Below are 22984 nucleotides of genomic sequence, written 5' to 3' on the forward strand. Positions count from 1 at the left end.
GGGCTCTTTTGATTTCCTGGCTGTGGAAATTCATTCACATTGTTTAAACTTCTGGATAAAATTTTTATAGTAGGTGTTAATGTCATTTTTGTTACACATTTTCCCTCCTCCTCTTCTTTTTCCTCCACAAGTTTATGGTTTCATTGTACACAGACAGCTAACTCAGAGATAATTCCCACATGAATAACAAGACTTTTCTTATCTAACATATAATTTGTTTCATTCTTTATGGCATTATTTGGAGCTCACTATGACTAACATCTACCAATTATTTTAAAAATATATTTTATTTCATTAAATATTTCCTGACGACCGTAAAAAAACTTTAACAATCATTTTTTAACATGTTGAGTTCTAAATTCTCTCCCTCCTGGCCATGCCTCCCCCCTCCTTGAGAAGACAAGCAATTAGATATTGATTATACTTATAAAGTAATGTGAAATGTTATTTCCACATAAGCCATGTTACAAAAGAAAACATAGACTAGAAAACAAAAACAAGACAAAGAAAATTTTTTTTAAAGTATGCTTCAATCTGCATCCAGAGTTTATCAGCTCTCTCTTTGGAGGTGGATGGCATTTTTCATCATAGGTCCTTTGGCATTGTCTTGTTTCATTACCTTTTTCTTTTTTTGTGTGAGGCAATTGGGGTTAAGTGACTTGCCCAGAGTCACATAGGTAGGAAGTCATTATGTGTCTGAGTCCAAATTTGAACTCGGGTCCTCCTGACTCCAGGGTCGGTGCTCTATCCACTGTGCCACTTAGCTGCCAAGTCTTTCCTTGAAGAAAGTGTTCATAATATACAGATTCAAGGCTTCTGTCTAATCTATAAGGCTTCTCATTCCTTCTTCCCTGAACCATGCTTTCCCATACATTTCTCCCCATCCTCATCTTTTACCACCTTCATTGAAGTGACCAAGAATTGGGGTGCGAGATTTAATTTGGAGTTTTTTGAGTTCTTCATAGAATTTGTCTATCACTGCATCTTCAATAACCAATATTAGTACATATGATGCAATTATTTTCATGGTGGTCTTTTTGCAAATATCTATCATTAGTAGTGTAATATGTGATGGCCAAATATCCCATGAAATGACATTTCTTGTTGCTTTTAGATGTATATTCAATAAAACTTACTCCAACAACTCCTTTCTTTGCCTCTTTAAAATGTACTTGTAAGCCATCCTTCCAATTATCTATAATTTCTTTCTCCTTATTCCACTTATAGCAAGAATGTTAAGAGTACTATGATTCAGCTCCTCCAGCAAAATGTCTGCTTGCACATTGTCCAACTCAAAATGTCCAAATGTCTTGGACAAGGAGCTTGAATTTAGTATATCAATAATAAAATTCAAATTTACCAAGGATCTAAATACTGTGTGATTCTTAGCACTCCTGCTCCTTCTTCTGTGATTATGCCACTAACCCTGAAGAAGTGGAAGTGGGGTGCTCAGGATTAAGGGTACACCCTATTTTTCTTTGTTGTATTGATTGACGTCACAAAAAAAATTCATTACCAAGTGGCCACCCATCCAATAACCTTTCTCTCTGCTGTAAGGTAGTTTAGTCCTTGGGGGGAGGAGGGGGTTTGGTCTAATGCTAGCACCATACTCAAAGCCTTTCTAAAATTATGAAATCTGACAGAGCTTACACAATGCTGGCACAGCCTTCAAGAACCTAGGGTCACTGCCCCCACCAGAATAAAGCATTGGAGCAGAGATACCCCAAATCATCTGTCATAATACTATGGACTTAGCAGTTTGTCAAGCAGTTTTTGGAATGAATAAATGAAAGATGGTCTGCAAGAGTCATGATCTCAAAACTCTTCAAAAGCTCCTTCCTGCTCATTCATACTCCTTCTACACACTATGTTCAGTCAAATGGGACTATTAACTTTCTCATACATGTAGACCCCACACGATTCTTTTGTTTACTGTTCCCCATACCTGGAATGTCTCCCTTTCCTAACTCACCCTTACTTCCATTTCTCTGCCTGTGGGAATTCTATCCATCCTACAAGATCCAATTCAAATGCCATCTCCTTCCATAAAGTCCTTCCTGATTTCTCAGTAAGGAAAAATACTTTTTACCTTGCCACACTCCTGCTACTGTATATACTGGGTTTGAACCAATCTTGTATTTATCCAATATCATTTTGTATTCATTATCTGTAAGTGCTACAGCCAGTTCCTTCAATGAAAGCTTTGGTGAGGACAGGGACTAGGTTGTATTGATCTTTATATCCCCTTTAGCACCAAGCATAGTGCTTTGCACGTAGTTAGCAGTTAATATTTGTTGTGGTTGAAGTTAATAAGCAAGTTTTAAAATCTCCTTTTCTTTTTTAGATATTGTGCCACAAATAGAAATTTAAAGTTTTATATCTGAATTATACATCAAAGCTACTAAATGTGTAGCACCCTGCAATAGTTAAAAAACACAGAACTTCCCAAGAAAAGCTGTTTTCCGGGATCTTATACAAAAATGCCAACTTCCTTTGACATAGAAACTAACATTTGGTTTGGATCATTGATTTTGAAAGTCAGCATTAAAGCTTTATTTTCATGCTGGGAATCAAATCATAGCAATTTCTCTGATCTATTCCAAATGGAACAGTCAAAATGGGTATATTTGTGTGATAAGGTAATCAGATTCTTTTCCTTGTTGAAATGACATGCTAAGCTTAGTTATGGATGCGGGCTTAAACAGTTGTGCAAAGACTAGCTTCCGATGTGTGCATTCCTGAAAACAAAGCTCAAACTGTTCAGTGACCACTGACAACTCCACCCTTTTTTCTAAACTTGATTTAAATCTAAAAACATTATTGTCAAAATTAGCTTTCTCTCTTATGTGTTCTGAGCAGAATGTTGTTCTTCTGATGATGAAAGTGGTTCTTGCAAGGTCTTCTCTCTTTCAATATAGCGTTCAATTCCACAGGACTAGCTCCTGGGATCGAATGAAATGAAGAGTTGACTCTGATTGCCGATAGATACTTGGATGATGCTTCTTGTTCCTAAAAAAATTAAAAGATAAAAATCAGTTGAGAAAGAGGGACGGTCTCATTTCCAGGGTAAGAATATGTTTTCCATGGCAATGTTTATAATGAATATTGAGTACCCAATGGTCAGGTGATGTTACAGAGCTGCAGAGACAAGTTCTGAGGGTTTAGTTGATATCCAGAGGACATTCTGCTTTATCCCTAGATTATCTTATGGTGCACTATTTGTACCCATGCTGGCTCCCTATACCAAAGTGAAATCTTTGGTAGTGTTTCATTATTGACTGTCTCCCTCCTTTTGCATAGGGATCTCTCCCATTATTTTTGCTGACCATAGAATGTTAGGGCTAAAAGGGACTCAAGAACAAAGACCCTGTAATGTCAGAGATGGAAGTGACTTTAGGACTTAGAATATAGAAAACAGAACTGCAAGGGACCTCAGAACACAATGCCTACAATTCCAGGGCCAAGTGCAAGCACTGAATATAAAATGTCGCAGATCTGAGCTGGAAGTAATCTTGGACCATGTAACATTAGACTTGGGAAGCTCATGTAGTCAACCCCTCCTATTATAGATGAGAAACCTGTGAGATAGAGAAGTAAAGTGACTTGCTCAGTGTCACACAGTCAATCATCTGGTTGGAGTAGTTTATAATCCACTGTCAATGTGGCAGGTTTCCAGGTGAGTACCCAGCGGTTCTGTGCTTGGCTCTGTGCTGCTTAGCATTTTTAATCAGAGGCTTTGGATAAAAGGCTTGGATTGTGTGTAGATGTGTATATGACACCAAGATGGTAACAGAGTGAGTAAGAAACTCAGGACACAAAAGGATCTTTACAGGCAAGAGCACTGGGTGACCCTAATAAGATAAAATTCAATAGGGATAAATATAAAATCCTTCACTGGGGTTAAAAAAAATTTGACAAATGTAAGTTAGGGGAGGCACAGATGGGGAGAAGGCTGTATTGAAAAGGATCCCTTGTGCTGAGGGAAGTGAGCAGAACCAGGAGAACGTTGCACACAGTAACAGCCACGTTGTGTGATGACTAATATTGATAGACTTAACTCTTCTCAGCAAGACAAGGATCTAAGACGTCTACAAAGGCCTCATGATGGAAAATGCTATCCACATCCAGAGAAAGAACTATGGAGTTTGAATGCAGATGGAAGCGTACTATTTGCTATTTTTTTCTTCTGTTGTGTTTTGTTTCCTCTTTCTGGTGGTTCCTCTTATTGGTTCTAATTCTTACAACATCACTAATGTGAAAATATGTTTAATAGGAATGTATATGTATAGCCTATATCAGATTGTGCTCTGTCTTGGGGAGGGAGGTGGGAGGAAGGGGGAGAAAAATTTAAAACTCAAAAACTTATGGAAGTGATTGTTGATAATCAAAATAAATTAATTAAAAATAGAAAAAGAAAAAACTCAATCTGAGCCAACAGGGTGATGTAGTGGACAAAAAGGCTAATGCAACCTTGAGCTACATTAGGAGGGGCACAGGTCCCAGGAATAGGGAAGTGAGGATCCCTTCACACTCTGCCCTTGTTAGACTTTATCTGGAGTGTTGTGTTCCGTTCTGGGCACAATTTAAGAAGGCTATCGATAAGCTAGAGAGAGAACAGCAACCAGGACAGTGAAAGGCCTTAAATTCACAGATATAAGGAATAGTTAAAAGAACTGGGTATGTTTAGGCTAGAGAAAAGAAGACCCAGGGAGGACAGAACTCTTACGGTATTTGAAGGCTGTCATATAGAGAAGAGATTACACTTGGTACCTTCCTTTCTAGTCAAATTATCTTGTTTGACCTCCCTGAATGAACTTGACCCTTCCCAACTCCTGCACATTCCACTTCTTTGAGGTGGAATGAGCCCTACCTTCCTCTTTTCCATTCTAGTCAATATATGTTTGTTGAGTTGAATTCAGTAAACATTTATCAAACGCCTATTTCATACAGAACACTGTGGCAGGTGCTGGGGGGAGATATACAAAGCTTAGAGAAGTCACAGTCTCTTTCTTCAGTCTAGTACCAAGATAAGATATAAACCAATAACTATAATTCATTATAGAGATGCAAAGTGCTGAGGCTGAAGCACAAAGGTCATTTATGGACTTCAGGGAAGGCTTTATTGAGCTGTGTAGGTAGAAATTCAATAGGCAAAAGGGTAGGAAGGGCATTCTGGACCTGAAAGCATGTGTGAGGAAAGGCACAAAAGCATGAGCTTATAAAACTTGTTCAGGGGGCAAAAAGTAGCCCTGTTTGGCTGAGTATAAAGTTTGTGGATGGGGAACTTCTGTATCATATAACTGACAAGATCTTCATGACTTCTTAAACCTCTGCGGAGCAGAAATTATGAGCCAAAGATAAAGCAACTTTAGCTGTCACCGTGGTCTGAGACACTCCTCCCACCCCAAAAGGACACTCCTCCCACTCCCAGTGTGGGATTTACATTGGGGATGGATCAATATTAAGAAAGCAGTCAACATAATTTATCACATTAAAAACCAAAATGTCCAAAAGTACATGATTACCTCAATAGATGCAGAAATGGCTTCTGACAAAGTACTACACATATTTATGCTAAAAAACAAAAACAAAACAAAACAAAAAAACCCCAGCCCTACAAAGTATATGCATATGGGGACTTTTTATTTTAATATAAAAAGCATCTATCTAAAACCAGAAGTAAGCATCATGTGCAATGGAGATATATTAGAACTTTTTTCTAATAAATGCAGGAGTGAAGTAAGGATGCTCTCTTTCCCCACTATTATTTGATATAGTTCTGGAAATGCTAGTAACAGCAATAAGATAAGAAAGAAATTAAATAAAGATAAGTAAAAAGGTGATAAAACTATCCCTATTTGCTGATAATGATGACATACTCTTTTAAAAAAATTTTTTTAGGCAATTGGAGTTAAGTGACTTGCCCAGGGTCACACAGCTAGTAAGTGTCAAGTATTTGGTCTGAGGGCAGATTTGAACTCAGGTCCTCCTGACCTCAGGGCTGGTGCTCTATCCACTGTGCCATCAAGCTGCCCCTGACATACTCATCTTGTGAAAATATCAAGAAACCAATTTCTTGTATCCAAGTGTAAGATTTTACATTTATTACTATCAAGTTTAGTTTTTATTATTAAGAATTTGGATCGGGCAGCTAGGTGGCGCAGTGGATAGAGCACCGGCCCTGAAGTCAGGAGGACCTGAGTTCAAATCCACCCTCAGACCAAACACTTGACACTTACTAGCTGTGTGACCCTGGGCAAGTCACTTAACCCCAATTGCCTAAAAGAAAAAAAAAAGAATTTGGACCTTTATTTTGTTAAATTAAAGAGTTTTTTAAAAATATTTTCATTCTGAACTTAAACACCAATAAAAAATATTGCCAATATACAACATAGAACACAAAAGGATTATATATGAAACCATGGATCTCTATTCCATACCACTTGTTTTTAAAAACATGTTTGACTTGTTATTTTCAGAACTCTCCTGCTTATCTATACTTTCTTCTTGTGGCAGTTAGGTGACACCGTGGACAGAGCTCTGGGCCCAGAGTCAGGAATATAAATTTATTTATTTTTAGTTTTCAACATTCCCTTCCACAAGTTTTTGAGTTCCAAATTTTCACCCCATCTCCCCCCTCCCCCCACCCCAAGGTGTCATGCATTCTGAATATCCCTTCCCCTACTCTGTCCCTCTTCTATCTCTCCTCCCCTTCTCTTATCCCCTTCCCCTTCTATTTTCCTGTAGGGCAGGATAGACTTCTGTACCCCATTTCCTATATTTATTTCCCAGTAGCATGTGAAAACATTTTTTTAAACATGTTTTTAAAACTTTAGGTGTCAAATTTTCTCTCTTCCTCCCTCCCCACCCACCCTCACTGAAAAGGCAAGCAACTCAATATAAGTTGTAGATGTGCAGTTATGCAAAACACGTCCATAGTAGACATGTTGTGAAAAACTAACTCTATTTCCCTTAATCCTATCCTGCCCTCCCATTTATTCTATTCTTTCTTTTGACCCTGTCTCTCCTCAGAAGTATTTACTTCTGATTAACCCCTTTCCCAATCTGCTCTCCTGTCTATCATCCCCCTGCTCTCTTGTCCCCTTTCCCCCCTATTTTCTTGTAGGGTAAGACAGATTTCCATACCCAACTGAATGTGTATGTTATTCCCTCCTTAAGCCAAATCCTATGAGAATAAGATTCACTCATTCCCTCTCACCTTCCCCTGTTTCCCCTTCCACTGTAAGAGACTTTTCTGGTTTTTTTTTTTGGTGAGATAATTTACCCCATTCTACCTCTCCCTTTCTTCTTCTCCGAGTATAATCCTCTCTCATCCCTTAATTTTATTCTCCAGATATGACCCCTTAATCTTCAGCTCACCCTGTGCCCTCTATCTATCTACATATACATACATATAATTTTTTTCCTCCAACTACCCTGATACTGACAAAGGTCTCATGAGTTATAAATATCATCTTTCCATGCAGGAATGTAAACAGTTCAATCTTAATAAGTCTCTTATGATTTCTCTTTCCTGTTTACCTCTTCATGTTCCACTTGAGTCCTGTATTTGAAAGTCAAATTTTCTATTCAGCTCTGGTCTTTTCATCAAGAATGCTTGAAAGTCCTCTATTTCACTGAATGACCATTTTTTCCCCTGAAGGATTATACTCAGTTTTGCTGGGTAGGTGATTCTTGGTTGTAATCCTATCTCCTTTGCCCTCCGAATATTATATTCCATGCCCTGCGGTCCTTTAATGTAGAAGCTGCTAAATCTTGTGTTATCCTGATTGTGTTCCACAGTACTTGAACTGTTTCCTTCTGGCAGCTTGTAATATTTTCTCCTTGACCTGGGAACTCTGGAATTTGGCTACAATATTCCTAGGAGTTTTCCTTTGGGGATCTCTTTCAGGAGGAGATCTGTGGATTCTTTCCATTTCTATTTTGCCCTCTGGTTCTACTATATCAGGGCAGTTTTCCTTGATAATTTCTTGAAAGATGATGTCTAGGCTCTTTTTTGATCATGGCTTTCAGATAGTCCAATAATTTTTAAATTCTCTCTCCTGGATCTATTTTCCAGGTCAGTTGTTTTTCCAATGAGATATTTCACATTGTTTTCTAATTTTTCATTCTTTTGGATTTGTTCTACTGTGTCGTGATTTCTCATAAAGTCACTATCTTCCAATTGCTCTATTCTAATTTTTAAGGAAGTATTTTCTTCAGTAAGCTTTTGGACTTCCTTTTCCATTGGCCAATTTTGCTTTTTAGGGCATTTTTCTCCTCATTGGCTTTTTGGACCTCTTTTGCCATTTGGGTTAGGCTATTTTTTAAGGTGTTATTTTCTTCAGTATTTTTTTGGGTCTCCTTTAGCATTACTCTCAGTTTTTCCTCTACTTCTCTACTTGCTTCTCAAAATTGTTTTTGAGCTCTTCCATGGCCTGGGACCAATTCATATTTTTCTTGGAGGCTTTGGATGTAGGGGCTTTGACTTTGTTGTCTTCTTCTGGTTGTATATTTTGGTCTTCTTTTTCACCAAAGTAAGATAATATAGTCTGACTCTTTTTGTGCTGCTTGCTCATGATCCCGGCCAATTACTTGAGTTTTAAACTCTTTGTTAAGGTACGAATCTGCTTCCAATGTGGAGAATGTACTGTCCCAAGCTTCGGGGGTTTGTACAGCTGTTTTCAGAGATACTTGTAGGGACCTGTAAATTTTCAGTTCTTCCAAGGTGGTATGATAAGGGGCGAGGTGTTTACTCCTTTCCTGGCCCGCGACTACAAGTACTCCTTTCTGTCCTGTAACTGTGAGGAGGGGTTCCTCTTCACAGCCACTACAAGCTCCACCACGCCAGCGCTCCTCCCCACCCCAGCACCACTGCCCAGAACTGTGGCCCAGATCCAAACACAGGCAAAGCAAGAGATCCCTGCAATCCCTCTCTGATCAGCCACTGGATTCCCCCTCAGTCTGTGGGCCGGAAGCTCGGGAAGCAGCTGCCCCCCCCACAGGGCCATGCTCTTGGGGAATGGAGCTGAAACCCCACCTTCCTTTCTCAGGCACCGACAGAAACAGACTTTTCCCACTGACCTTCTAATTTGTCTTTGGCATTGGTGGATTGAGGAGTCTGGAAACCTCCACAGCTGCTGGTGATTCATTCATCTGAGGCCTGCTCCAGGTTCCCTGTGGCCTGCTCGCCCACGCCCCGCTGCGCTGCGCTCCCAGCCCCCGCGATACACCTTTCTGATCACTCATCCAGGTTGTCTTGGGCTGGAAATTTGTTTCACTCTGTCTTTTTGTGGATTCTGCTGCTTTAGAATTTGTTTAGAGACATTTTTTATGAGTATTTGGAGGGGTTTGGAGGAGAGCTCAAGCAAGTCACTGCTTTCACTCCGCCATCTTGGCTCCGCCTCTCCCAGAGTCAGGACCACCCGAGTTCAAACCCAGCCTCAGATACTAGCTGTGTGACCCTACACAAATTACTCAACCTCTATCTGCCTCAGTTTCATCAACTGTAAAATGGAGATGATAATAACAGCTATCTCTGAAGGTTGCTGTGAGAATTAAATGAGATATTTGTAAAGTAGTTAACACCAAACCTGACACATGATAAGTGCTTGTTTTCTTCCCTTCCTTCTGACTTTATTAATATAACATACTATCATTGTGCCATAAGAAAGATCAAATATGAGGAATACCAAAAAGCACAGCAAGATTGGAACAAAATGATACAAAATAAAATAAGTAGTGCCAGCACAGTTTGTACTATGACTACACTGTAAATAAAAGTAACACTAAAAGATAACTGAATTCAGAATAGATGTAATGAGCACTATTGAATATAGAGAGAGGTTAGATAACTATGGAAGCCAAATGTGGACAGTCACATAATTGGTTGGTTTTGCTCAATTCTTTTTGTTAGAAAGCAGTAGTTAGGGGAGAGAAGAAATGTACAGATATTGGGAAATGACTGTGATGTAAAAACAAAGACATGAATTTTTAAAATGTCTTTAAGTTTAAAAAAAAGAAGCTGGGCAGTGAAGTGGAGGAGAGATAGGACAGGAACTGGTTGCTGTAGAAAGTTCAAGAGGTGTTTTTTTTCTTTGAAACCTGATTCAAAACCCATCTCCTCTAAAAGTTTTCCTTGATTATTTCCATATGACAATTCTTTGCTCTACTTAGCATACCCTTTGTACTTATTTTTTCTTGTTTCTAATGCTTTACACTTCTATTTGACACTGCAAAGAATCTGTGATCTCATTCAAGTGGCTATTCCCTTCAAGGGGCAGCTTCAAGCCTGTTCATCCTGATTCTTGATCTTGTCCTCCTATAAATCCTCCACAGTGCTGGGGCCCTTCCTCTAGATCTCTTGACATTAAAAAGGAATTAATGGAATGAATGTTGTCTGTTATCCCTTCCTCTTGCAACATGAGCAGCTTCCTTTCCCAGTCATACTCTCTTCGATCACGTTTTATGCCACCTCTGATGCACAATCAATGGATCAGAAATAATCTTGGGCTCAGCATGATGTCACCCCCAAACAGGACATCTGGGAAATATAGCAGTCTACGAGGGAATCCTTTTTACCTGTAGTCTGCATTGGACATTCCCCATCACAATGGCAAGTACCTCAGGTGAACATGTCTTTCTGTTTCATGCCTCGATTGCTATTAAAAATTGGATGGCTAACAGAATTAGTTCTCTTGGTGTTTTTCAAGCAATCTTGTACAATTTTAACAAATACGTGTGACTTTGTTGGAGGATTGTCTTTACGTTGGCATGGTGCTCTACTGAATCCAATGCCTTTTGATGTCACTAAACAATAAACATGGTGGAATCTGGTATTATCTCTACCTTTCAGTCAGATGTGTGACTGTATACGCCTACCTGTTTTGTCAGCTTTGTAATGTTTTCCAAACTCCTTATCTATTTCTTCTTTCAGTCTAAGTGACCTGCATTATGTTTTGAAGCCAATACTCTTTCCTTTTCTGCCACTGCTGATCTTCACCCAGATGCCACAATTTCCCTTCTCTGGTCCCTGTCTTTCCTCAGGAGTTAACTCCAATTAATTCTGCAAAAATGTATTGAGCACCTACTCTGCAGCCACTGTGTTAGCTGGGGATATGAAGATAAGAGCCAAACAGTCCATGCTCTCAAGCAGCTCATATTCTCCTGGGAGAGGGACAAATACATAATATAGTGCAGGGCAAATGGAACTGGCTCTGGAGTCAGAGGAACTGGGTTTAAATTCTACCTCTGACCCTTCTTACCTGTGTGGCTTTGTATAAGTCAATTTATTTTCAGGGACCACAGTTTCTTCATCTGTAAAATAAGGGTGTTGGGCTAGATTGCTTCTGAGGTCTCTTCCAGCCATAGATGCAGAATCTTGTAATCCTATGACCCCTAAAAGTCAACACAAGCTTGGAAGGGAGTGCTAAAAACTGGGGAGACCAGGAAAGGTCTTCTGTAGGAGGTGGTCCTTGAGCTGAGCCTTGAGGCAGAGGAAATACCAAATGCCACTCTTTCTCTGCACCACCTCCTATCTATAACCATGTTTCTTTTGAATAAAGTAGATCTTTTTTAGGGCGTATTCCAATCACGGGTCTCATCCCATTAAACCTCAGTTAATTGGTGTCTATGCTTGCATTAAATCTTCAAGTTCAGCTTGCCAGTTACCTCCACTTTGTGTATGTGTTTAGATGTCCCAGGCTATGGGTTTTATGAATGGCTCCTTTGGGGAATCTACTTCTCCTACGAGCTTTTGGATATTTCTACTGCTATTTCTCTTCCTGCACGATTGTTGCTCCCTTTTGTATCCAGCTTGGCTATACCTATGCAGTTTTCTCTCTTGCCTCATAGGCAAATTTCTGATCAGGAGCCTCACTGGTAGGCTTGTCCTCGGTCTATGACCAGAATCATCAGCATAGTAGACTGTCAGAACCTATCCTTTGCCTCTGGGAATCAGGACTATCCGTATACCATGATATACAAGTTCCTTGAGGGCAGGGCCTAATTTTGCTTTTCTTTGAATCCCCAGCACTTCACACAGGGCCAGGTACATTGTAAGTGCTTAATGAATGCTTGTTGACTTAACTTGCTGCCTTTAAAGTTAAGCCGTCACTTTGTTAAAAACGTCTTTATGATAAAGGATATATATACTAGTATCTTTCCCCAAAAGGGAACATGCAGTATAAAGAGCCTTAACTAAGACTCAGGAAACCCAGGTTCCACTTCTGGCTTTCTGCCATTTATTACTGCATGACTCTAGTCAAGTCATTTCTGTTGGGAGGGCTTCTACAGTCTCCTTGTTTGTTAAAAGAAGTTGAACCAGATAATTTCTTAGGTCTCTTCCTAGCTCCAAGTTCTGTGATTCTAAGAAATAATGTTTCTTTTGAAATTCAAATTTTTAAAACTAAAACCACAGGTTCCTCCTTTCTGGTTTAAGATATTTATCTTTGGATTGTACATTTCATATGTTCCCAAAGTGGGCGATACCGCCCCTAGGTTTGCTGGAATGATCCAGGGGGGTGGTAGTAGACTTGGGTGCAATTAGTGGGTGTTGAATAAAAATAAGAGGACAGTGGAAGCATAAGGAAAGAACAGAAGAAAATTTGAAAAACAGTTCGTACATGTTTCGTCTGTTGTGTAACAGAGTTAGCCAAGTGATTACATTATCTTTCAAATAAACACATAAAATGCAAGTTATAACCAATCAATGGTCAAATCCACTGACAGGTCTTAACATGCAAGTGTTGACAAACAATCAAGTTGTCGGGGAGTCCAGCATGCATTAGCAGGAGTATGTGCATGTAATGACTTGTTTACAATACGATAACCACATGGTTACATGACACAATATTGCATCATCAAAATTTCAATGCAGGGAAAAAACCTCACTAATTTACAATAAATTATAAATTTTAGATGCATCATTTAAAAAGAAATACATTTGAAATGATGCAAATTAAAAAAAAAACATTAAAAGGTTAAAGAAGGTAGATTTCCAGGAGGGGCTCTGAGTAATTTTTTTTTTTTCGAAAAGGGGGTAGTAGGCCATAAGTCTAGGAATCTCTGTGCTAAACCATCAGAAGGTGAGTGAAGTTCTCCCTCCAGTGGCAGCAATCTGTAAAAGCAGCTAAATTAAACTACCAAAAACTACATTTAGTTCCCACATGGAAAAGTGGTAGTTTAAAGAATAGACTCAAGTCTATTTGAGCAGTAAGAACCATTAAAACAGAATGTGAGAACCAAGGGGCTCCTAGAGTTATTCTGTTCAGGGATTCTTAACCTGGGGCCTGTGAATTTGTTTTCTTTGTTTTTGTTTTAGCAAGGCAATGGGGTTAAGTGACATACCCAGGGTCACACAACTAGTAAGTGCTATGTGTCTGAGGCCAGATTTAAACTCAGGTCCTCCTGAATCCAGGGCCGGTGCTCTATCCACTGTGCCACCTAGCTGCCCTGAATTTGTTTTTTAGAAATATTTTAACAGTATTTTCAATATAATTGGTTTCCTTTGTAATCCTATATATTTTATTTTATCCATTTGAAACCTTATTCACCAGACTGCCAAAGGGGTATGGACCACAAAAAAGGTTAAGAATCACTGCTCGAGTTGAACTCTCTCATTTTACAGATGGAAAAGCTGATGCCCTGAGGTGATCTGCTCAAGGAAAAAAAAAACCCAAAACTATAGGGGTTCCTTTCAATGTAACAAAAATGACATTTCATCAGGCTTACTTAGAAATTTAAAAATGAGTTAGCCTTTTTATATTGCCTAAGCATCGAAAATTAAATGTATCCATTTGAAAATGCACAAAATTTTATGTCAGGAATCTTTTATTTTTGATATCCCAAATCTCTCACATAAAGAATGCAAAAACATTTAATACACATCAATTTAAAGTGCTAAGTATTCTGAATGTCATAAAGACAAAAATGTGTTCTCTACAGTACTCAAATGTTTATGCATAAGGCAGAAAAAATAGAAGAAAACCAAACCAGTAAAAATATGTCAGAGACAACTTGTGATGTGATAAACCTAAAAATATAAGCACCTATTAGGCCTTCAGTTGTCTTTTGGAGTATCCTCTGAATGCTGTCGATTAAAATACCACTGGCTTAGGTTCTGTGTGCCTTGAGTTTCTTCCCAGGCTTCTTGGTTAGTTAAAGCAGCTTCTTTACTGACTTCAGAGGATAAGTTAAGCACATGGACAAAGCTCCTGCAAACAAATCAGATAAAAACTAGCATTTCCTTTGTCCAATGACACGAGTTGGTACAAATATGAAGGCCTGTTTGGTTAAAGAAACTGGGAACATTTAGCCTAGAGAAGATTTAAAGTGAACATGTTCCCTGACTTCAAAAATGGAAAGCCATCACTTGGCTCTAGAGGAAATAACAAGGACCAATTGTTGTTCAGTCATTTCAGTTGTGTCCAACTCTTTGTGATCCCATTGGGGATTTTCTTGGCAAAGATACCAGAGTGCTTTGCCATTCCCTTCTCTAGATCATTTTACAGATGAGGAAACTGAAGCGAACAGGGTTAAGTGACTTGTCCAGGATCACATAGCTAGTCTACCACCAGATCTGAACTCTTCCTGACTCCAGGCCTTGAGCTCTATCCATTGAGTCACCTAGCTGCACGAAGGACCAATTAAAGACAGTTAAAAGGTGGAAGACTTCAAATCAACAAAAGGAAGAACTATCTAGTACTCTGAACTGTCCAACAGTAAAACAGAGTATCTGAGATAGTAAGCTCTCTATTACTGCATGTATTCAAACAAAGACTGGATGACCACTTGTTAGGGATACTGTATGGAAAATTCATGCTTACATATCATGAGGATATTTCCAACTCTGGAATTTTAGGTTTTGAGGGATATGTGCTTTCCTGATTATGCAATGAAATAGATACCCTCCCACCCTACCCAAATAAGAGAGATCATAGTGTACAGCATAAGGAAGCCCTGAAAAAAGTGATTCCAAAATGTGTATCTGTTCCTTGTTGAATATGTATTTTTCCTTTCATTCTTGATCTTTTTGCTCTTTTGCACCTGATGATTACAACAACCCCTCTACTTGTTCTATGATTTCATCAGTAGTAGAACTGACATGTGACTTGATAAATTCTAATGAGCTACACAAAGTGATTTGTCTAGCATCACATAGCCAGAAAAATGTCAGGGGTAGATCTGAACCCAAGTCTTCTTGACTCCAAGACCAGTACGTACTCTACAGCCATTATACCATGCTTTTCGTTCATTTAATTTTCTATAGTAAATGTAGTTGTTAGAGGTTCAAAAATAAGGAATTTATGGAATGGAGGATAATATTCTAGAATAACCTTATCAAGAAATGGAATCAAGACTTCTATTTGGAAGACAATGAAATAGAATACAATAAATCAAAGTGAAATAAGATTGGAACACTCTTCTATTAAGGAATCACTTGAAGCCAGAAGACCAAGGTTTGAATCTGTTTTACAACTTCCTAGCCATGTAAGCATAAACTGATCATTTTACTTCTGGGAGCCTTAGTTTCTCGATCTATAAAACTTGGATAATATCCACCTGTCCTACCGACCTCCTCAGGTCTAGGTATGAGAGGTGGGATCAGAACCCACATTTTGTGAGTCTGGTGTGCTTTTCATTCCAGGTCATACCACTAACTCCTGCTACAGGGCCATTGTCAATTTCTTGAGATTGCTGGATTTTTGAGCTGAAAGGAACCCTTAGGTTCCTTTTTACCTAAAGGAATCAATAAGCCACCTCACTTTACAACTGAGGAAAATAGAGTGTTGTAGCCACAGTAGGCTTCTCTCCTCCCTCTGGGTGTAGGGGATACTGGTTCCTGGGCAATATACCCCAAGCCACAAGGGTCTCCCTGAAGGACAACGAAAGCAAGGCAGCTTCAACAAGTGCTAAGAGCTGCCATCTTGGGCAGAAAGTTAAAATCACACAGGGTTTGGACCTGGAGCCTGGAATTAGATTCCTACTGCCCTAGAACCGGGATGGGGAACCTAGAGGCCACAGGTTCCCCTCCCCTACAACTCCCCTCAACTAAAACATAGTGCAGTGGATTCTCTGGCTTGAGTTTCATTTCTAAGGATTTTTTTCCTCCGTTTTTATATTTCAACTTCCAACTTGGCTGTAAGAGCCTGTACAAAGAGAATGTAAAGGCCTTTGTCTCATTTTCTGTCTTCACGTCTCCAAAGCCAACCCAGGGCCTTGCACGCAGTTGGCCAGCACTAAATAAGTATCACTGCTGAACTGTATCTGTGTAGGTCACACAACATTTAGCACAATAAAAGGGACTCACTATGCACTTATTGCTGATTCAGAAGAAGGAACAGAAGGAGGCCTTGGTCTTTAACTGGGGCAGCAGAGGCAGGTCCTGTGGCTCCATGTAGCTGTAGAACAGCATGGAGATCCGGGCAGAGGGCAGGAAGAGAAGGCCTCAAACCCCAGCTGAGGATGTGAGCCAGCTTCTCAGCTCTGCCCCTTCACTACACTGCCCTGGGAGACTCACATCCCCTTCTGGGGCCTTGGCTTCCTCACATGCAAAAAACAGGAGGCTGGCAACATGGGAAGAACGGCAAAGGGAATGGAAGGGAAGATCTGAAGGACATCACAGAGGTAGAATGACTGGTAATTCATGACTAAATGGATATTTCGGAGAGGGGACAGGAAGACAGAAACAGGGAGAGAGAGACAGGCAGGCAAGCAGAGACAGACACACAAACAGAAAGACAGAGGGAGATTCAGAGACAGAGACAGAGAGACACAAAGCCTGGGGCTGGAACTAGCTCCTTCTTTATCTCCAGCTCCTGGCTTCCCGGGCCTCCTTCAAGTCTCAGTTAAAGTCCCACCTTCTGCAAGAAACTATTCCCAGCCCTCCTTAACGTTAGTACCTTACCTCTGAGATTATCTCCAGTTTATCTTGTATACATCTTGTTTGTACTGAGTTGTTTTTCTGTTATCTTCACCATTAGAAATAAACTTTTAGAAATCAAGGTTTGTTTTTTGCCTTTCTTTGCATTCCCAGGGCTTAGCATAGTGCCTAGCATATGGTAGATGTTTAATAATGGTTTACTGACAGACTTTTATAAGGGGCACTTAGGTGGTAATGGATGGAGCACTGGGCCTGGAGTCAGGAAGATTCCTCTTGCTGAGTTCAAATCTAGCCTCAGACACTTACTAGCTGTGTGACCCTGGCAAGTCACTTTACCGTGTTTGCCTCAGTTTCCTCATCTGTAAAATGAGCTGGAGAAGGAAATGGCGAACCATTCCAGTATGTTTGCCAAGAAAACCCCAAATGGGGTCAAGGAGAGTTAGACATGACTGAAATGACTGAACAACAACGACAGACTTTATTCCTAACTAAATTACCATTTGATTCTAATTAACATTCATCTTGCCTTATTTTCATCATAAAAGCAAAACCCAAATACAAAGCCACCATGAATTCAGCTCATTTTGCCATAATGCAAAAAAAAAAAAAAATTAGTGGCGTCTTATTTAATAGAAATCTTCCAGATGAATAATCCATATTTCTTTTAATACACAAACTACATTTGATGTGTTTTATATAGAAATCCTACAAAAAAGTATGACACTTTACTGCCTTCTTAGAGTACACAAAATATAATTTCAACTTTTCCCAATGATTAAAGGACATCATTAGAAACTCTTACTGCACTTTAATAAACATAATCTCAAGTGACAATTTAGGTATATAGGCTGTTTGCTTCTAGACCAAATGGCTTCAAACTGCTTTTGTAGTTGTATTTTTTAATAGTTCTTCTAATTCAGACAATTAGCACTTATTAAGTGCCTACTATGCCCATGTTTTGGGGTCAGCTGTCGGGGTAATAATGACGATAATGATGATGACAGCTAACATTTATATATACTTTACATTTATTTCATTTGATCTGTGTATCTGTCTCCAGAAGACACCTTGAAAATCTGTTCTGTTATGGAGTAAGAAACCAGATTATCAAGCCTTTTATGATTGTGTACAAAGCAATGTAGGTCAACAGGTTCGAAAGTATCTTAAAGTAAATGACGTATACTTTTCAACACACTTTGGAAAAGGCCTTTTTTCCACTAACTCTGCCAGCACGGTTGTGTCTCACACTTTAAAATTGACAGAAGTCTGATTTCTGGACAATTAAAGTGTTATGCTATTTTTTAGCAAGCTTATGGAAGACATACCTTTTGAGTTCTATATCCTTTTTCCGTACCACTTCTTTAAATTCACCCAACACATCAAACACTTTAGCATTATCTCCTAAGTGGTCAGTTGTAATTTCTGCCAACAAATTTTGTGTGATAGACAGCTGGTGTTGTAGCTCATCTAACAAAGGAAAAATAACATTAAAAACCTGCTTTTAGTTATCAGATCTCCAGAATATTTTTAAGTCTAAAAAAAGGTTCATCAATGAAGCAAGGATTCAGTCTTATAATAAAAATAACAGCAACTTGACCTTGTATCACATTTTATAGTAGACAAAATGCTATCCCTACAGTCATACTATGCTGACAGTTCAAAGAAGGTGGGGAAGGGGCTAAGCATTTAGCAAGCACCTACTATGTTCCAGGTGCCAGGTGCCACACTAAGAGCTTTACAAGGGGCAGCTAGGTGGTGCAGTGGATAGAGCACCGGCCTTGGAGTCAGGAGGACCTGAGTTCAAATCTGGCCTCGGACCAAACACGTGACGCTTACTAGCTGTGTGACTCTGGGCAAGTCACTTAACCCCAATTGCCAAAAAACAAAACAAAACAAAACAACAAAAAAAAACTCAACAAAGAATTTGGGCAGCTAGGTGGCACAGTGGATAGAGCACTGGCCCTGGATTCAGAAGGACCTGAGTTCAAATCCGGCCTCAGACACATAACACTTACTAGCTGTGTGACCCTGGGCAAGTCACTTAACCCCATTGCCTAGGCAAAAAAAAAAAGAGCTTTACAAATATGGTCTCATTTGATTCTCGCAACAACCCTGTGACACAGGTGCTGTTATTACCCCCATTTTACAGTTGAGGAAACTGAGGCAAACAGATGTTAAGTGACTTGCCTAGAGTCACACAGCTTAGCAAGTATCTGAGGCTGGATTTGAAGTGCAGGCCTTCTTTTTTTCCCCTTAAACTCAGGTCTTCTCCAAGCCAGTGCTCTATCCACTATACTACCTAGCTGCCTGCTGAATAGTATTATCTCCATTTTGGACATGAGTCAGCTGAGGTTCAGAGATATGGACTGCCTTGTACATAGTCAAACAGAGAGTAAATATCTCTACCAGGATTAAAATATAGGTCTCCTGACTCCAAGTCCAGTGTTTTTTTTGTTAACCTCCACGGAAGACATCTGCATAATGGTTCTGCAATATACTAAGTAGAATGGCCATGACATCCAAACCTAAAAACTGGTCCTGATCTCCTTCCATGTGAATGGACTTCATAGGGAGTTCATGCCTGGTAGAGTCCAGTGCAGTTGCAAAAGTTTTATAATCCTTCTTAAAACCCTCAGACACTGCCACAAAGGGAGCAAGCAATTCACTCTGCAAGGAAAAAAGAAAAGGCATTACTATAAACTAAAAATCATAATTGATAATCTAGTATCTCCTAGTCTGCCACTCTAAAATACCAACCATACCATTATATTACTGTACTTGGGCAAAATTGCTACTACTGGTAAGTCTTAATGATTTGAAAATTCACTGTAAATATGGTTTTTTGCACCAAAACAAGGGACAGGTTCCTGGGGTTTCACACTACTTCCTCTTCCTAAAAACTCTCTATTACGTGTGCACTTTAACTAACCAGAGCCAGAAGGCAGAAGTGTGTAAACAGAAAATGATCTAGCACATGAAATGAGACCTTTGGATTGTTTAGTACGCCATTATAAATGCTGCCACTTAGTGAAAAGCCCCAAAGTTTCCTGTTCTTTTCACCTAAAAATGAACATTCTTTAACATTAGGATAGCACAAGTTAGGGTTAGACTAACTTGAGTAGCAAGGACGTCCACCATGTCTTGCTCTTTCTGATGAAATAGAAGCTTGCGTTTCAATTCCTGCACTTTTTTTTGCAGTCTGTCCTTTTCTTCACATAACATGATTAGATTTCTTTCTTCCTTTTCTTCCATTACAGCAAGATGTTTTTTCATCTGTGAAATCCAAGAGAGTTACAGCAACTTTACCTTAACTCTTTACTAATATATTCCTTTAAAGCTGCTGCTGCTGAAGGATTCCCTCTACTGAGGAAGAGGCAGCACAGAAGTGGATCCACATCTCTGGATGTGGACACAGAAGACCTAGGTTTAAAGTCTACCTCTGACAGTTACAGTCTGTGTGACCTCAGGCAAGGAAGTCAGTCAAAAAACATTTAGTGAGCTCCTACTAACTGCTAGGCATTGTGCTAATAGACTACTGGATACAAATACAAATAAAAACAAAGATAGTCCCTGCCCTTAAGGAGCTTACAATCTAATGGGTAAGTCACTTACACTCCATAAAATGAGTGGACTGGTCTCTCTAGCTCTTTTTAACTCTAAATCTATGAGCCTATGAGATCTGCAATTTGTCGGAACTTAAGTCTTACGGTGTTGCCTGGGATATGACTCAGCGCCTTGCCTGGGGTCACAGCCGGCATGTGTCAGAGACAGAGTGTGGGGCCACCCATAGAGCCAGTTCTCCATTCTTGACACTATACTCCCTCAAACTCTACTACAAGAGGTGATGTTCCAGGGGAGGCCAACTACCTCCATCACCTCAACACTCCCTCCCCTTAAACTCATGGAGAAAGCCCAAGAGCCTGGGGACATATGATGCCCTCCAGACCATCAGCCCTGATTTCAGCCTGAACCACTATAAGTTGGACCCACAAGCCGTTCTCCACAATCCTCACCACCACTAACAACACTGCTGAACTGCTATGGATAGGCAGGTATACACAAAAGCCTTGGGAATACCAGTCCCCTGACCCAAGACTTGGTTTGTCCTCAGAGCCTTTATCCAGGGGATCAACCCCCATGAAGAAGGGGCCGGCTAGCCCTAGCACAACTGCCACTCACGGGGCATGCAAGTCACCCTAAGAAAGACAGGAGTTCTGATATGCTGAGTGAATTAAACCACCACTACCTTTCTTCCTTTTGCAAACCAATTTTTTTTTTTGCAAACTATTTCTTCTTTCACAACATGACTAATACGGAAATGTTTTACGTGATTGCATATACATAACCTATGTCAAATTGCTTGCCATCTCAGAGTGGGGAGAGAAACGAGGGAGAGAGAAAATTTGGAACTCTGAATTTCATAAAAAATGAATGTTAAAAATTGTCTTTACATGTAATTGGAAAAAATAAAATACTATTAAAAAACACCACCACCTTGACCATCTCCTATCAGAGGCACAGCTCAAGACCCTTAGCCCAGTACGCCTCACAGATAGCAGCAGCACCACCCAGAGACTTGTTTCTAGCCCAGACCAGACAACCAACAAGGGAATCAACTCTGGAGGTGACCTGGCAATTGCTTCTGCAGGAGCTGCAGCCCTTGCTACCCCAACAATGACACTGAAGACCCTGCAAAGATATCTCTCACCTCAAACGTCCTTGGTACTGTTACATGGTTCTACAGAAGATGTCGGTATGGTTTTACAATGATATTAAAGAAGATGCATTATCATCTGGTTTGCCACTGTACTGTCAGGACCAAGGAACTTTTCCATTTGACTACCAGTTGAAGTATACTGTCTCCTTCTATTAGAATATAAGATATAGAGAGCAGGAACTGTCTTGCTTAGCACAGCGCTCTGCACAGAGAAAGCACTTCATGCTTTTCATTCATTCTTTGTTCTATAAATACATTTGACTGTCTTTCATTTTTACCTTCACCGCCAGAAGTGTTAGAAGTAATGTCTGTGACTCCATCATTTTTATATCTTCTGGTGAAACCTAAAAAACAAGCATAAAAAATCCATGATGTGTGTTTGATTCCAAATTAGTTTATGCACATAAGAATCCTCTCAGGATTGGACATTGCTACTCAACATTCAAAAATATACTGATTTGTAGGATTATAAACTGTCCTCATCTCCTTTAAGGTTACCAGACCTCTTCTCTTCTGGGCCTCAGTTCCCTCATCTGCAAAATGAAGGAGGTGGTCTAGATAATCTCTCAAGTCCCTTCTAATTCTAAATCCTATAATCTTCCCTCTTTGCTCTTTGTCTCTGCTCTGGGCCATTGTTACAAAGGGTGTAAATCAAAAGTTCCCAAACTTATTTGGCCTACCACCCCCTTTAAGAAAAAAAAATTACTCAGTACCCCCCTGGAAATCTTACAAACTAGGAAAGAAGTCTCAGATTAAGTATACAACTGCACCTGAGGCTACCCCCCCCACCCCGGGTAAATGAATCTTCCAGGCTTGATCCCCGACATGAAGCTTCCCCTGCTTAGGAAAACATTTGGATCTGATACGTGCTGGGTACTCTTTGGACCTAAATATTTCCAGCCTGTTCAAAGTCCCTGGAATGAAGAAGTAATAAGGAGACTGTCACTGGAGCAATGGGGAAAGTAGGAGAATGGAGAGGAAAAAATAAGTAGCAAAGGACTATGAAAAATGAGCTCAGCAAAGGCTGCAGTTAGGGGGGCAATGTCCCCTTTGCACTTTCTCTTTGTCCCAGATCTGTATGAAAGATCTATATGCTGTAAGCAGGGCTCAGTAAATCTGGCCCCCCTCCGCCTGTTTTTGTACACAAGCTATGGATGGTCTTTACAATTTTAAATACAATAAAATGGAATTTTGAAATGCAAAAACCAGGTGGCAGCCAGATTTGGTCCATAGGCCATAGTTTGCTGACCCCTGCTCTAACACATGTAACTGATCATCCAACTAAAGTGTTTGAGCACAGCCGAATTCCATTAAACATTAAGAGCCTATGTATAAGAGGCTCCCCAAGAGAGAAGTCAAAGGATAAAGGCCAGGAGAATTCCCAA

At 39.8% G+C, this 22984-nt stretch overlaps 1 protein-coding gene across 4 annotated transcripts in view; it reads right to left on the reverse strand.

Annotated features, from left to right (window-relative positions):
• Window positions 1–268: 268 nt before the first annotated feature.
• HAUS8 (HAUS augmin like complex subunit 8) overlaps window positions 269–22984 on the reverse strand; it is a 38940-nt gene continuing 16224 nt past the window's right edge. For 2 of the 4 annotated variants that reach the window (XM_020969256.2, XM_020969258.2), the window contains exons 7-11: window positions 21878–21943; window positions 19997–20155; window positions 19408–19549; window positions 18208–18349; window positions 13813–14213 (exon numbers count right to left, since the gene is read on the reverse strand). In XM_020969256.2, the coding sequence (XP_020824915.1) occupies window positions 14060–14213; window positions 18208–18349; window positions 19408–19549; window positions 19997–20155; window positions 21878–21943 (663 nt within the window). In that variant the 3' untranslated portion in view covers window positions 13813–14059. Of the gene's footprint in view, window positions 3010–13812; window positions 14214–18207; window positions 18350–19407; window positions 19550–19996; window positions 20156–21877; window positions 21944–22984 lie in introns of those variants that run through there. The other 2 variants (XM_078154064.1, XM_020969259.2) reach the window with 2 other exon arrangements.

This window comes from Phascolarctos cinereus, unplaced genomic scaffold (assembly GCF_003287225.1).
Source record: "Phascolarctos cinereus isolate Bilbo 61053 unplaced genomic scaffold, phaCin_HiC Scaffold_4;HRSCAF=312, whole genome shotgun sequence".
Classification (NCBI taxonomy): domain Eukaryota; kingdom Metazoa; phylum Chordata; class Mammalia; order Diprotodontia; family Phascolarctidae; genus Phascolarctos; species Phascolarctos cinereus.